General features: G+C 35.5%; 2 protein-coding genes across 2 annotated transcripts in view; one reads left to right on the top strand and one right to left on the bottom strand.

Annotated features, from left to right (window-relative positions):
- LOC114460871 (protein kinase C-binding protein NELL1-like) overlaps positions 1 to 16,717 on the top strand; it is a 376,823-nt gene that overhangs the window by 182,161 nt on the left and 177,945 nt on the right. The window lies entirely within an intron of this gene.
- Positions 323 to 12,085, bottom strand: LOC114460901 (piggyBac transposable element-derived protein 4-like). Its single transcript, XM_028442775.1, has 2 exons — positions 11,863 to 12,085; positions 323 to 4,952 (listed from the first exon to the last, which is right to left on the bottom strand). Exons 1-2 carry the CDS (start codon positions 11,994 to 11,996, stop codon positions 2,927 to 2,929), a joined length of 2,160 nt encoding a protein of 719 aa, XP_028298576.1. The 5' UTR covers positions 11,997 to 12,085; the 3' UTR covers positions 323 to 2,926.

Consider the following 16,717-nt stretch of genomic DNA (forward strand, 5'->3'; position numbering starts at 1 on the left):
TGATCTTAATGTGAATATGTGATATCTCCCCACATTACATTAAAAACAAATACATAAATAATTACATTTTTTTTTTAACTGACCCGCTTATTCCCACTTCAATTCACCTACCAAGGTGTGTAGCGACTCCAGAAGTTTAAAGAAATTAAAAATCTGAAAATTCAAAACGTTGATGATGAATTTTTATTCGTTTAAATGTACAAAAACACATTTGAGGTACAAGGGTTCAGGACAGTCTATATAATGAGGTATACAGTATGTTGAACTTTGACAACCAAGAATATAAACTGATGTCAGTGGTCCCCAAACATTTTGACCCCATTGTAACAAAATATCAACAAAATGGATAGAAAATGTAATCTTTATTAAAAAAAATTTAAAATTGTAACTATTATTCTTCAAAAATCAAAACATGTAATCACATATTTTAGAACAATAATAATGAAGTTCTGTTAAACGTTCAGCAAGGCCATTGTACCGACTCGCATCCCCGTCATGACGTTGCGCACCCCCCAGTTTGAGAACCACTGATGAAAATAGTCCTTAAAAAGCCACGTGTACAACATGAGGTATCTTCAGTTTCAAGTGTCTACAAAGGTCATTTCTGAGTGACCACAGTGAAATAATCTGTGATTGTAGTAAACAGTCACACACAGCGAGACTTACAGAGTAACTAAACCCCAAAACCTCTTTTGTCTGCTGAAAACAAATATATTTTCTGTTGATTGAATCTGGTCCAACTCTCGACATTTTAATCAAATTATCTAAATTTTGTGTATTTTGTTGTAAAATGTCAGTGACTGCCCTCTATGGGTTGAAACCCTGCTATTACAATTGATCTTTGCTATTGGCTGAGAATGAGATTCTGTGATGTCATCACTGTTGGCTCCGCCCCTCCTATAAAAACTAGCACCTGTGGACTCTACGAACTGTGGTGAGTAGATTGGATTGAGAGAATTGGAAATAAAAAGCTATATTGAGTGTTAGGTAGCATAGCATAGATCAGTGTTGTAAATTATATTTCTATTCGAAAGAGTGCTATCTTGAAACAATAATGACAATTTTTTCAATATACATGTTAAGGTTTTATTGTTGTTTTGATTTATTTACCTACGTTAGCCAGTAACGTGGGATTGTATGAAATGCATTTGTAGCTATTTATTTGCTTGGACCTTAGCAGGGGCGGGAGGTTCACTGACTGGACTCTCACAAATTTAGTTGAATACCCCTGGCGTAGATTGTTCTTTAGAGATTTTATAGTATAGACTGGCTGTGTTTCAACTGCTCCAGGAGCCCCACCCATAATCAAGGCATTTTTTAAAATTTCCCCACTAGTGGTAAGTCAGTAAAAACCAGGGGGTTTAGTTATTCTTTAAGTTCAGGAAACACTGTACTTGATTCTCCTTTGAAAATAATTCACTCTCACTTTTTTTTTAGCTACTTCTGGTTTTGTGTTAAGATGAGCAATGACATAGGTTTGAACATGGAAGACGGTGCCTAAGGCCGGTTCAACTCAACAAGAAGTACCCTGGTGACTTTATCTTCACCCTTCATGACTTCACTGTGATCATCACAAAAGCCTCAGCCTTCAGCGCATGGATCTCTTAAACTTAAATCTTAAAAAAATGTACTCAAACATAGACATTCTGCAACTTAACAAAACACTGTTTCATAGCTCAAGTATCACAGTTTGGTCACAGTGTTAAGTTAAACGCATTCAGAGGATCAACACCTTTCCAAACGAGTTGATACACAACAGTCGTACGTTTCCTTTTTTAATGTAAGTTTATGGTTTCAGTTACTTTACAGTCTATTCTTGTAACATCAACAGGCATTTCAAGCTATTTCAAGTTGCAGTGCTTCACAGAAGTGTTTTAGAAACACGTAGAAAAGGAGGCGAGATGCCCACTTCCACAATCATTTCAGCTGGAGATTGATCGACATACGGCCCTCTTTGATGCTGAATCTCACTCGGAGTGTGTGATTCCTTCTTTGTGGCAGTTTTTGGATGATTGTACATTTGTCAGAAATGTTTTCAGAATGAATTACACTCCCTGTTGAGGATGAAGTGAAAGCTGCATTGTATCCAGTCGACAGAGATTTAGAACACAATCGAAGAGAAAATAACAAAGCACACATAGCAAAAATACAATTACAATAAAGCTGCTGGAGTCAATAATTTGGTTATCAAATAAAGACGGTGTAAGCCTCATTGATTAATAAATGGAAGATTTGCTTGGAAAATAGATGGCAAAAGTTTGCACATTTCAATGTGGGACATGGAGTCCCACATTACATACTTGATTCTTACAGCGACTTCCTGAGTTTCTATACCAAACAAGGAAGACAGTGATTGGCTTCACACCATTTTTGTTAAAATTATTCCACTATTCCCCATGTTAAAACATCAATCTGGGAGATGTTCAAATTCGGCCATTTATGGATATTTCAGCGTAAGCCCCAAAATAAGATTGGGGGCCGGCTTGTTGACAGTGAGGAACTAAGTTAGTAATGAAATAAAACATGTACAGTACTTGGTGATATGCACCTATTCAAGTTGGTGGCAACACAAGAAAGAAGAGACATTTTTGAGGTTTTGAAGACATAATTTTGAGTCATCCATAAAAATATTTGAACAGTGATTGATGGATGTCTTAATATTTAAACATAGATCCAAGCAGTGTTTTTATTCCATAATTTTAAAGGGTTGGCCCAGTGTTTGAGCTATTATTCAGTTATGCTGTAGCTACACTAGGATCATTAACCTGCTCATTAGTTGGCAGAAGTTTGCTCTTCAAATTGAAGTATCTTTGATCCTCAACATAAACAACATGGTATTGCTAAAAGGGAGTTCTGCTTATTAGTGATGATTGAAGCTACTTATTTACCCAGGACGAGTTGCTAATCAACATTGGCGCAAGCAGACTCAAACACAGATGTTATTTTTTCTGTGCCACTCACTGTAGCAGTTCCTTAAAGACGTAAAGCACAGTGTCTTCTGACAAGTGCTGCAGTAGACCGGTGACTTTCTTTTGCAAACCACACAAGCCCTTCTGCCGGCTGTGGCCCGGTTCCTGGAGGCGATGTTGCTCATGTTTTCTACAAAGTAAGAAGGAAGGTGACCCAAACCTGGAGAACTGGAGGCTGAACCGGGCGGTGCGTCAGTGAGATGGCGAAGTGACACAGAGGTGGTAGAGCCAGGGGTCGCTCCAGGTTGAGGAGGATGTGAAGTGATCAGTCCTTTAATTTGGGAAGACATGTTGACTTTGACAGGTGATGGAGCAAACGTGGCTTTGATAGGCGAGGCGGGTAGCATGAAGTTTTGTGGTGCGGAACGACTTGGAGAGGAACCTATCTCGGCCAGGGACAAAATCAGTTGTTCTCTGAAGGCTTTCTGTGTCAAAACAACACGATTCTGCAGTTTGCACATGTCTTTGTGAAGAATGAAGGCATTCACTGTCGCTATGTCGACAAAGTGATAAAAAAGAGTTTTGTACCATCGTCGCGTTTTATGAAGAACGTTGTAGTATCCAATGAGTGCATCAGACAAGTCGACGCCTCCCATGTATTTGTTGTAATCTTTAATGCAGCTGGGAATAGGAACCTGCTTTATGCTCCACTGGCCATCTGTTGCCTTCACTTTGCGCGTGGCCGTGTCATTGCCATATACTTTGTGTATCGTGGTGCACATCGTTACCTCTCTCCTGTCGAACCACTTGACAAACAACAACTGTCCTTTCCTGATCCACCGAATGGTTCCCCGGGTTGTTTTCTCCAACGCGGTAGTCTTTTTAGTTTTGGGGTAACCGATTACGTTAGCTCGAACGGTGCCACACGCCCAGATTTTCTTCTGCAGAAGGTCGAGGAACAAAGTGGGACTGGTGTAAAAGTTGTCCACGTAAAGCTTGTAGCCCTTCCCTAAAAAGGGAACATTCAAAAGTCTCATCACCGCGTCGTAACTTTGCCCCTTTCCAGTTTGTGCGTTTTCTTTTCCGACATACACAAAAAAGTTCAAGGTGTAGCCACATGTTGAGTCAGCCAGAACAAACAGCTTGAAGCCCCATTTGGTGGGTTTGTTTTTGATGTACTGCTTAAAGCCAAACCTTGCTTTACTTGCAACTATCCGTTCGTCTATTGAGACATGCTGGTGAGGATGGAAGAAGGTGTGACAGGCCTGTATTATCTGTTCATATAGTGGCTTTATTTTGGAGAGCTTATCATACTCAGGTGTCCCTTTCTTTTGGTCATTGGCTGCTTCCTTTTTGGGATCGTTCATGTGTAGACTTCGAGAAATAGCTAGGAAGCGTCTGCAAGGCATAACGGAGGCAGGAAATGGAAGGCTGAAGAGCTTGGATCCTCTCCAGAACTCCTTCAGCGTTTTTAGCGGTACCATGCCCATATAAAGGACCAAGCAGATAAAGGAGTGCATGTCCGGCACTGTGACAGGCACCCAGCTTTCCTTCTGCCCTTTGTGTTTTCTTTCTCCATAGGCGTTGGTGTTCATCACCAACGTGTCAATTACCGTTGAGGAGAAAAACAGCTGAAACAGCTCAAGTGGTGTGTAATTAGCGGTTCTGTTCAGCTGTGGGCCAACATCCCTGTCTGGTTTGAACCGTGGCTGAGGAGGCTCATCATCATCTTCATCAACATCACGCCACCGATCTTCATCTTCACCATCGTCTGCATTCAATTTTTGTCCTTTGGCTTGTCGCCTAGAATGTAAAGTTTTCCTACAGGAGGGGTGAAGTGTCCTTCCTTTGTGGGGGGGGGCGTCATCATCGTTGGGTGTGAATGCAGAATGAAGCTTCACTTTTACCTTTTTAGAAGCAGATTTGAGAGGTGAAGACACTAGGGACGCATACAGGGAGCGGCATTGCCTCCTGGGGGGTCTTTCTTTAACGGGACTGTCATTCCATTCCTCATCGGAACTCTCCTCCTCTGTGAAGTCATCACTGTGAAACACAAATGCATATTTTAAATATAATCTACATTTTTAAGGTTAATATTTTAAAATGCTATACACTAAAAAGTATGAGCATGCAAAGGTCCCTCAAAAAAATAAGTTGGGCTTAAAATCTCGAAATGCCCAAATATTTTGTTATGAGGGTGACGGCATACAACAAACTATGATGGCCTGAGTACTTTGAGACCTTTCTATTGGATCTTGCTTGAACTTCTTCACAGGCTTCAGCTATTGCAGCTAAAATCATGTAAAGGCATTTTATATATATTTATAAAATATGGGCCAATAAAAGTAAGATACTGTGAAGTGACCACCAGAGTGACCGCACCAATAATAATGAATACTATAATAATGAATGAATGGATACGGTTTGGTCACATGAACCCATTAAGATTGGCTGCAAAGATTTATGTAGTGGAACAATATGATGAGACAGTGATATTAGTTTCCAACACTGCTTTAACTGACTCTAATGATAACTGTAGCCATGGTAGCAGCTCGTAAAGCAGAAAACTTGCACTATTTTTATGTATTATGTCAATATGCAACACAAATATTTGCTAGGTAAGATAAGTTCTTAGCATGGCAGAATGTTCCTAAATCAGTTATGTAATGGCTAATATTATGAAAGTTTACCTTTTTGTTTTTTTCTTCTTTCAGCCTTTTTAGTCTAAAATTATCTGTACTAAGTTGGAGCATCTTTATTTTGTAACAAAGATTAAACCGTTTTCTATTATTTTTATATGATCACTGAGGGAAAACATAAGCCAACACTTACTTATGCCTAATAAGCAAAAAGCAGGGATTGCTAGGAGCAATAAATAATTTTTGAACCTAGCAGCATTTAAGTAGCATGTGGGAGACGATAAATATCCTGAAAACAATAGTATATGATTTCAATGTGCCACTTTAACACTGTATATCTATATATTTGTAATGCAAAGAAAATCTGTATGTGTATGTATGTGTGTGTGTTTGTGGAGCAAATATCTCCCCGACACAGTGTCTCTACGACCTCAAACTTTGTCAACGGCTTCTAAATACCCCGAGTTTGTGCATTCGTTATTTTGGAGTAATTTGGTGTTGCAAAACGTTAATTTAAAGATTACAGCACTCTCGGTAATAAGCACGGTATTGAGCACGCTACTTCCGGTACCAGGTTCATGACGTCACTGTGTCGCAGTTTGTTTGGGTTCAAAAAAGAAAAGGTCAATATTAAAAACGTTTTTGTACTGCTAAAACACACACACACACACACACACACACACACACACACACACACACACACACACACACACACACACAGTATTTATAATAAAAATATACTAGATGAGAAAAATAAAGCAAAAAACTAAACAATATTTATCCAAAAGCACAAAAAACGACTCCAAAAAATATACATTACAGAAAAATACACCAAACAACAAAAATATGAAAATGACTCAAATTACACAAAACTAATTATTTATGCAAAAATACACAAAAAGACTCCAAAATGCATACATTACAGAAAAATACACCAAACGAAAAAAATATAAAAACGAGTAAAAAATCATGCACATGTGCCATAGAATTAAACCAGGGAAATCACTCATTATTTTATTTTGCACCCACAAATATACCCCTATATAACACTACAGAGTATGTACACCTCTTTGTACATCCAACATTCAATCACATACTCCTTTGGCCATAATTGACAACTCTACTTAAGCTCCTCCCACTATATGAATACATATTTCCAACGGACACTGTACTAGTGTAGTAAATGAAGAGTAAATACATATGGTACATAAAAAGTAAATAAATAATAAATATATTGAAAATAAACAGTCAATAAATGGTAAACATATCAATACAATAAATGTGTTATTGTTTATTAAAACAGTGTAGTAAACTATTATACTATAATACTTCATAAATGTCCTTATTTAAATCCCTTTCCTGTTTCACTGATCAAACAAATAGTATAAAATGTGACGATCACTTTGAAAAAGGCCACTGTTGTTGGTTGTTGTTCATCATGGTCTAATGAACAAAAGAAAACAAGACGCCTATAACTTATTAAGTCATTTCACGGCAAATCAAAATGTGTTTGTAGTAAATGTTTTTCTCTGATTGAGGTCCTGAAAAGGCCAATGGAATATTTAGAATGTTTTCACTGTGCCTCCAACATCACTATATAAGATAAACATCAGATAAATCCCCATTTAATTATTTATTACTATGTATGATCAGCTGATTTTAGGTGTTGCACTTTTAATCAGTAACTTATTATTTCTTATAACATGAGCTGCATGCTTTTTTATTAACACCATTAAAGTGGAAATTAATACTAACTGCTCTCCAGGGTAAATAGTCTGGAATAAGAGTGTAATAATGTCCAGTCATTAAGACTTCTATTATTATTATTATTATTATTATTATTATTATTATTATTATTAATCTGAACAAACAAATGGTGGATAAATGAAACAGCACATGACTTTGATTTAAAATGGTAGTGTCACAGATGCAAAGCAACACATAAATAAATGTAGAGTACAGTAAAGCAGTGAAGTCTTTGAATGATGCATGGTATGGATCATGCCATGTGCTCGCAGTATGACAGCAGTGTGTGTGTGTGCGCGTGCGTGCGTGCGTGCGTGCGTGTGTGTGTGTGGCTCTAAAAACACACAAAATTACTCCAAAAAACATACATTACCAAGAAATACACCAAACAACAACAAAAATATGAAAATGACTCAAAATACACAAAACTAAATATTTATACAAAAAATACACAAAATGACAACATGCACAAAGCTACACTAAAAAAGATACAAAAATACACAAAATGACTCCAGAATCACACTACAATGGCAACAAAAAACAATAATTATACAAAAAATGCACAAAAAGACAACAGAAAGATACAAAAATACATATAATGACTCCAAAAAACATACATTACAAGAAAATACACCAAATGAAAAAATATAAAAATGAGGAATCGACCAAACACATTTATCATGCACATGTCCCATAGAATTAAACTGGGAAAATCGCACACGCTATTTTACTTTACACCCGCAAAAATAAATCCCTTTATAACACTACAGAGTACAGTGTATATAAACCTCTTTGTATATCGAACATGAAACACATACTCATTTGGACATAATTGACAACTCTACATAAGCTCCTCCTACTATATGAATACATACTTCCGAGGGGCACTGTACTAGTATACACTAATTCACTTAAAAATTGCACCAGAAATGCAGTAATGAGGGGTTTGCATAGATTAGTCATTAGTTAAGCGTCCCTAAGTGTAACCCACATAATAGAGTTTTGATGCTGTCAGTCAAACCTCAATGGTAGTGTGTCTCTTATTTCACAAATACCATCTGTCCGTCAATCCCTGCTGCCTGAATAATTTACATACCTTCTGTTATTATATATATATATATATATATATATATATATATATATATATATATTTATTATTTCACACCAAACTTGATGTCTGAACAGGAACAGTGAGGATTCAGGAAAATTAATATATTGACTTATTTCAGTAAATTGTGATAATAGTAATAGGTTTATTTGCCTTTATTTAATTGTGCTTTAGGTCTGGGGGTTGGGAAAGGTTCTGATTGGACAGGGGACGAATGTGATGTATTCACGTATACCAGAAAAAAAATACAAAACAAACCTTTTCTTTTCAGCTAGAACATAGAAGACCACATAATAAGCGATATTTAAACTTTTATTTTGATTGTAGTTAGATTCCAAAGCCTTGCCATCTTGGATAATGTCGTAACCAGCACGTCATTGCAACAGGACGAGCATGCGCAGAACGACCAGAATCAATTTAAAGCAGATTTAATATATACAATACAAGATCTAGGAAATAATTCAATGCAAAGTTAAAATCTGAATAAACCAGCTTACTTTGGATTTTAATTTAATTCGGAAAGGCCATTTTCATTCGGAATTAGGTGTTTACAAGGTCAGTTTAAAGAGTTATTAGGGATGTAGCGATTAATCGTAAGGCAGTTAAAAATCGATTCATAGGTATCACGGTTCCTATCGATGCTCTGAAAATTGAATCGCAATACTTTTTTTAAACAGCAGAGGCCGCTATATCTATTTATCCTTCTCTTGTCCAGAAGTGTAGTCAGCGGGCGGAATCTGGTACTACTTTCTTTCTGGCCGCCTTCTACTCTTAAACATGTTCATAAATTATTCCGTACCCCTATAGCACCGAAAGAATATCTGTAATGTTACGTGAATATCTGTAAAAGTCACGTTTTTCTATTAGCTCTGTCTGCTAGCATAGCATCTCTTCTTCACTGCATGAATATATGCATGCCAACCAACCACTGGGTTACCAGCGCCCTCTGCTGGTCCAAACAAACATCTGCTGTAAATACAGTGAAATTACTGTTTTCTTTTTTTTTTTTAAGTCCAATTGTTAAGGCACAAAATACATTTTCAGTTGCACTTTGAAAAAGAAAAAGAACTATTATACAGTTTTGCATTGTTTACGATAGAACCAGAATTTAAATAAATAGGCTTCTTCTTCATTTGTATTATTCCGTTATTTATTTCATTCAAGATTTATTTTTTAGTTAAATTGCATTGTTTTGAATAGTTTATCAAGGGATTCTTTTGACAATGAAAAATAATACAGTATTTTCTAGTTTTTTCCCGAAAAAAAAGGACTATTTTTCAGTCATCATTTGTCTACAGTCCCCTCTTGTAAAATAAATCGTGAGAGAATCGTATCGTGAACACAGTATCGTGAATCAAATCATATCGGTAGTTGAGTGAATCGTTACATTCATTTTTATTCTGAATTAAAGGGGAATTAAAGCTCTCATGTAAATGTAGCCAATGTAAAGCTTTACATGTAGTACAGTGGGACACCAGCGTACTGTTTTATTCTTATTTTTATTATCATTTCTGCATGTGTGTGCATGTTTGTCTCATGCACCCTCGTTTTAAAGTGCTGTAAAGTTTTGATTTTCATTTAATAAATCACAGAAGTGCTAATAAAAAAACAATTTAAGCATGTATCATCAAGCTAAAATCATTCATTGGAAGACTACTGTAAACAATACCATTTTGGCTAATATGGCTTGTAATAATACGTTTTATCCTGATGTAATAGTTAATTTTTTTATCTTAAGGTGTACCAACTTGTAAAGTTCTATTTATGTCATGTAGAAGTTTGGAAAATTAAAGTTTAATAGAAAAGTAACAGACTAGATTAAATATTAACATTTCTAGTGACGTACATAGTTTTTAGTCGATATCCATATTCAGATTTGTGTTGACAAATAACAACATCCAAAAGCACTGCACCACAGTTGTTTATGTTCTGACCCACTAAGGCGTTTCAGTTCAGGGGCCAAATACGGACCAGTTTGGTCTGAAGTGGGCCACAGATTTTAGGAAGGAGAACAAGCTATTTTAACATTTGTGTGCCCTAGTTTGCACTTCAGCATATAAATGATAGAAAGCACTGAAAACATGCAAGCAATAAGTGACGTATATCAGTTCATGTGGGATATTCACGCATTTTCCCTGATTTTGTGACCAATTTTAATTTAATTTGAGGAAATTCTGTGGAATAATTTGAAGAAATCGCAGGATTTTGGAGAAATTGAGCTTTCTTTAAACAATTTGAGATTAAAAATAACAGCAATCATGTGGTAGAAGCATGTGAAAACTGAGTCCTGGAAAATATTGTAGAGTTTAGTTGGACTTGTGTATTTGGAAGGATTGCGATTAGGGATGGGCGATATTGACAAAAAAAAATTATCCCAATAATTTCTGCTATTTATGATGATAATGATAAAAATCACGATAAATAAAAACTATAAAAAAAAAATAAAAATAAAAATCACAACTTAGTGTAAACAGGTTCCTTACCAACACAAATAAATCTTAATACATCAACACTAGACACATTAAAAAAGGCTACAATAACTGCTGACTCATAGAGCTCATGAGCTGATATTTTATGGTATATATTAGTGCATGTGGATCACTATTAGTGTTATTGTATGTAATTTATTTATTTATTTCACACTACAATCACATGAAAAGTGAATAACCTTTATGGAAACATATTTTATGTAATAATATAATTATTGTGTTGACAACACAAGGCAAATCCATTTTCAGCCCAGTGGTTCTGAACCTTTTTTGGATCGTGACCCCATTTTGATGATTTTTATTTTCTAGAAGTAGTTTTTGATCATGTTTGCTATACTATACAGTTTTTTATTGCATTTTATTTGAACTAGATTTATATTTGGCAAAGTGAAAGTATAACATAAAGTTCTTTATGGTTGTTTAAATTTAATTTAATAATTACTTATATAATTAGTTTAATTTAATCATTATTTTAATTTTAATTATTGTTTTTAATCAACTAATACATTTTGAAAATGTATTAGTTGATTAAAAAAAAAAAAAAAAAAAAAAAAAAAACAGATCGGTGACCGCATTTAAACTCCAGGCGACCCCACATGAGGTCCCGACCCCAAGGTTGAAAAACCCTAGTGTAGCCTATTTATTTATTCATAAATAGGTAAAGGACGTTACCTGTTAATAACTCAAATAAAGTGCAGATTAACTCATCTTATTTTGGGAGTAAATGCCGAATATTAAACCCTTTGTCTTTGGTTGAAACGCGGTAATTTAGTTTCCCATCATTTAAACGGCCGTGCGCGCATCCGCCGCGACGTCAGCACGGGCACGAGTCCACGCGCTGCAGAAGTAGGTTTATAACTGTTACATTAAATAAAACACGTTTGAACGTGTTTAAAAGCTTCGTTAAAACCAGAGGGTTTAATGGAAACCAGCAGCTCATGTGTGTGTGTGTGTGTGCACTGTGCACTCACTCGTCCGTCCTCCTGCTCCGGGTCCTGGGTGAGAGTGAGTCCCGGTAATCCTGGTCCAGACCACCGTCGCTGCCCCCGCTGTCTGAGGGCAGGTGTTGGAGGTCGTCCTCTGACTCTGACTCAGACTGAAACATGTCTGAACTCCTGCTTTTAGGAGCTTTTTCCTGTTTTCTTTCACAGGGTCAAACCTTTGTTGTGAGGCCACGCCCACTGCACGACCTGCTCTATATGGTACACGTTGTACGTACAGCGTGTTTGTCACGCGAGTCTGATCATGTTCTATCTATCTATCTATCTATCTATATTCTATATATATATATATATATATATATATATATATATATATATAGAAAGTAAGTAGGTTTTGTAATAGACTGGGCGATTTGGCCTAAAAATGTAATCTCTGATTTTCTCAAAAAAAAAAAAAAAAATTTACGATTTTTACTGATTCCCCCCCCCCTACTTTTTAAAGAAAAGAAAAAGTACAAATAACAGCGATGTCAAAACCAATTTTTATTTTATTTTATCAAACGAAACAAAATTAACCCATATTTACTTCTTGGAATTATTAATTAATTTTTTTTATTTTATTTTATTTATTAATAAACAACTCAGAGAGAGAAATGCTGACAAGTTGCCATAGACAATATTTACAAATTTTATACATTATAATACAGTAAGTGTGTGTGCATGTGTGTGATATTATAATAATTATAATAATAGTATTGCGCTATTAGGCGGTGAGGGGAGAAGACAATAACAAGTTAATGAGACAAATATGTGGGCAAAATAAATTATATGTGGGGGAAATAAATGATATATATATAATATTAATAAGGGTTTGGATTTATATAGTGCTCATATAGCTTACCTCTTGGAATTAAAGTGTCAGCTGTACTTTTGTTAAAAAAATACATTAAAAAAATGTAGTTTGAAAGGAGACTAAATTGTTAACATTCTTATTATTAACTGCACCATTTTCAATCACTTTAACAAAGGATTCTCTCAATACCTAACCTGAAGGAAAACGTTAAATTACATTTTTCTAACAATGGCATGAACACACACTGCACTGCATTTTACTCTGAGCAAAACTCAAAATCTTTACAGTTCTCGAATAGCAAAAAATATAAATAAAGAGCCTCCTCAGCATCCCTACATTTTTAGGGATGCACCGAATATATTTGGCCGAATATTTCAAAGAAAGCAACATTCGGCCTTCGGTTTAGTGAGTTAAAAGCAAGGCCGAATAGTAGCGTGTGACGCAATCAAACAACGTGCAGTGATTTTGAGTCAGAAAAGTGTGTGCACGTTGCTGCAGAACCAGAGCAGCAGCAGCTCCTCCTTTCCGCACACAAATACATCCAAACTCTCTCCTTTCTGCTTACCGCTCTCTGTCACCGCGTAAAAGTTGGAAACCATCCAATTCCACAACCGAGTCCGTTGTTTAGTTTGTGAGCAAATGTCAGGTCTCGCTGCATAGGCTGGTGTAGCATTAGCACGGAGTGCTAACAGCTGATGTGTGTAAACGCCTCCGTGGCTCCAAGCAGTGACTCCCAACACGATCGGCAGCAGAAAAAGTAGTGCAGTTTGTATTTACATATATGGTAATAATGTATAATATATATTATATATTAAACAGCAGTGTTTGTTTTACCTGTTAGATAGTTGGAGAGGGAGGAGCTCACATTCTAGGAGGCGTGTTAGGTGACGTCACCTGCCAACGTGGGCAAAATCCAACTGTCCTGTTTAAAGCTGACTTTTTACAAAATGTGGAATAACAAGGGAGGAAACAGAACTTTTTACACTTTGTTCCTCTGAATGAGGTTAAAGGGATGTATATCACTGTAGCTAAACCATTATAAAGTGATTTTTTTTCATCATGCCTCCCCTTTAATGCACTTAAGATTTTTTTTTTGGAATGCATGTTTTGTTTTATTTGAAGGACTAATATAAATGAAAAACTTTGTTGTGCTTTTTTTGAAAAGCTAAGGCTACTGGAATATTTAAAAAAAAAAAAAAGTCATATTATTCAATAAACATTTACTTTCTTTAAAAAAACAGGTATAAAAATGTATTCTAGGCTATTTATGCACTATTTAAAAAAATAGTGAAAAACTTTACCACTTTATTGGGTATTGGAGCAAGCGTTTTTATTTTATTCTGCTATGGCCACAAATTTTAATTTCGGTGCATCCCTAAACATTTTATTTAAAAGGCTGATTCGAGGACACAATGAGTTGTTTAAATGTTTAAAATTTAAATGAGGTATAATGTGGGGCCCGCTGTAATAATGGGACTGTTATGGACACTACCCCCCAACTCGTTAATTTTGAGATTATGAAGTACACTGTTTATATTGGATGGTGGTTACGGTTACAAAGCGGAGGAAGCACACAGGCAACATTGAGGGCAGCTCAGTGGCTGCAGGGGTCCTCGGGGTCCTCGGGTAAAAACAGGAGCATCCGAGTAAATTGCCTGTATTAAATAGACGTTGAAACTGATCTGTGTGTTTCAGATTAAAAAGAGAGTTAGAACAACACGTGCACACCTGGGGGTCCCTTTTGTGTCCAAGTGTGCAACATGTATTACGACGATACCGATTTAAAAAAAAAAAAGGAAAAAAACTACAGAAAAGCACAAAGTAGGGGGCGACATCGCACCGTAGGGGATCAGAATCACACCGTAGGGGCCCCTGAACTCAACAGATTGGATGGGACCCTGACTCCCATCATCATTTAAGGGCCTGCGTTTGTCCAATCACGTGGGATGCAATCATTGTCATCCATCAGCGTTAATGTTCTTTTCTGTATCATGGAGTGCTTGTGTTTTATAACCTCATGAAGGACGTTACATAATGGTTTAGGTCTTTGATCTGAGAGTGCAGCAGCTGCAGCCATTCCATTATCGACTCAAGTGTAGTCAAGGCAAAAGATCCTCCTCCAATATGAGTTTTTCAAGTGTCACAATCTCATAATTATCTTCATTATTCAACACAAGTCTCATACACAGTGACCTTGTTTCACATTTCCCATTAAAAGTCAGAGGTTTTTGTTCTTTAGTCTCAGAGGATGGATATATGAACACACACACACTGGGGAACCCCAAACTTTTTAAAAGTGAGAAATGATGAATCGGGAAGCATTAATGTTGATATTTTTCCCCCAAGTGAACATAATGCACATACTGTAAAAACAAAAATGTATGAGAAAGATACATATTTAATAAGTACACATCTAATAAATTAATTAATGCAAAATAAACAGTCAGTAAGTGGTGAATATATAGTAAATACATTTTAGATATATAGTACATAAATAGTAGATAAATAATACATATATGGAAATTAAACAGTAATAAATAGTAAATTGTGAATATATACGAAATAAATGGTGAATAAATAATAAATATGTGGAAAATAAACAGTAAATAAATGGTAAATATATAGTAAATAAATGCTAAATGTATAGTAAACAAATGGTAAATTAATAGTAAATACATAGTAAATACATAATAATTACATGGAAATGAACAGTAAATAAATGCTAAATATATAGTAAATAAATGGTAAATTAATAGTAAATACATAATAAATACATGGAAATAAACAGTAAATAAATTCTAAATATTTAGTAAATGAATAGTAAATAAATTGTGAATATATATACGAAATAAATGGTAAATAAATAATAAATATAAGGAAAATAAACAGTAAATAGATGGTAAATGTAAAGAACAGTCATTGGTAACTGTGGACCAGAAGAATATGAACAATATACGTGTTATAGTATAGTATAATAGTTTACTACACTGTTTTAATAAACAATAATACTTCATAAATGCCCTTATTTAAATCCCTTTCCTGTTTCACTGATCAAACAAATAGTATAAAATGTGACGATCACTTTGAAAAAGGCCACTGTTGTTGGTTGTTGTTCATCATGGTCTAATGAACAAAAGAAAACAAGACGCCTATAACTTATTAAGTCATTTCACGGCAAATCAAAATGTGTTTGTAGTAAATGTTTTTCTCTGATTGAGGTCCTGAAAAGGCCAATGGAATATTTAGAATGTTTTCACTGTGCCTCCAACATCACTATATAAGATAAACATCAGATAAATCCCCATTTAATTATTTATTACTATGTATGATCAGCTGATTTCTAGGTGTTGCACTTTTAATCAGTAACTTATTATTTCTTATAACATGAGCTGCATGCTTTTTTATTAACACCATTCAAGTGGAAATTAATACTAACTGCTCTCCAGGGTAAATAGTCTGGAATAAGAGTGTAATAATGTCCAGTCATTAAGACTTCTATTATTATTGTTGTTATTATTATTAATCTGAACAAACAAATGGTGGATAAATGAAACAGCACATGACTTTGATTTAAAATGGTAGTGTCACAAATGCAAAGCAACACATAAATAAATGTAGAGTACAGTAAAGCAGTGAAGTCTTTGAATGATGCATGTAATGGATCTCACTCCACGTGCTCGCAGTATGACAGCAGTGTGTGTGTGTGTGTGTGTGTGTGTGCGCGCGGGCGGATGATGGGTTGACACATGTCACGATCCTCTGAGAGAGTTCATGCTGCTGCTGCTGCTCTGAGCCACAGATGTAATTTCCATTCATGTTTAATGTATTATTATTAGAACAGGGAGGAGTTTCTCTCCCGTTGTTGATCCTGTGAGGATGTTCTGTTATTATTTAGACAACAGCGGATCATGCAGTAATGTGTGGTTGTGTCTGAGCCAGAAAGAAGCAAATAGTTGACTTAGCCAATTCTTTATCTCTGAAGTCATTTGTGGTGTATTTGTATATGTGTTCATTATGGCTGTGTTTGAAATG

Source organism: Gouania willdenowi, chromosome 3 (genome assembly GCF_900634775.1).
Source record: "Gouania willdenowi chromosome 3, fGouWil2.1, whole genome shotgun sequence".
In the NCBI taxonomy this organism is placed as follows: Eukaryota; Metazoa; Chordata; class Actinopteri; order Blenniiformes; family Gobiesocidae; genus Gouania; species Gouania willdenowi.

What these genes read in the sequence shown, in the direction of transcription:
- LOC114460901 (XM_028442775.1), bottom strand. Translation starts at nt 11,996, where the DNA reads ATGTTTCAGTCTGAGTCAGAGTCAGAGGACGACCTCCAACACCTGCCC. An exon ending in CGGAGCAGGAGGACGGACGA is followed by an intron (nt 4,953 to 11,862) that starts GTGAGTGCACAG and finishes TGTGTTTCACAG; the next exon opens with TGATGACTTCACAGAGGAGG.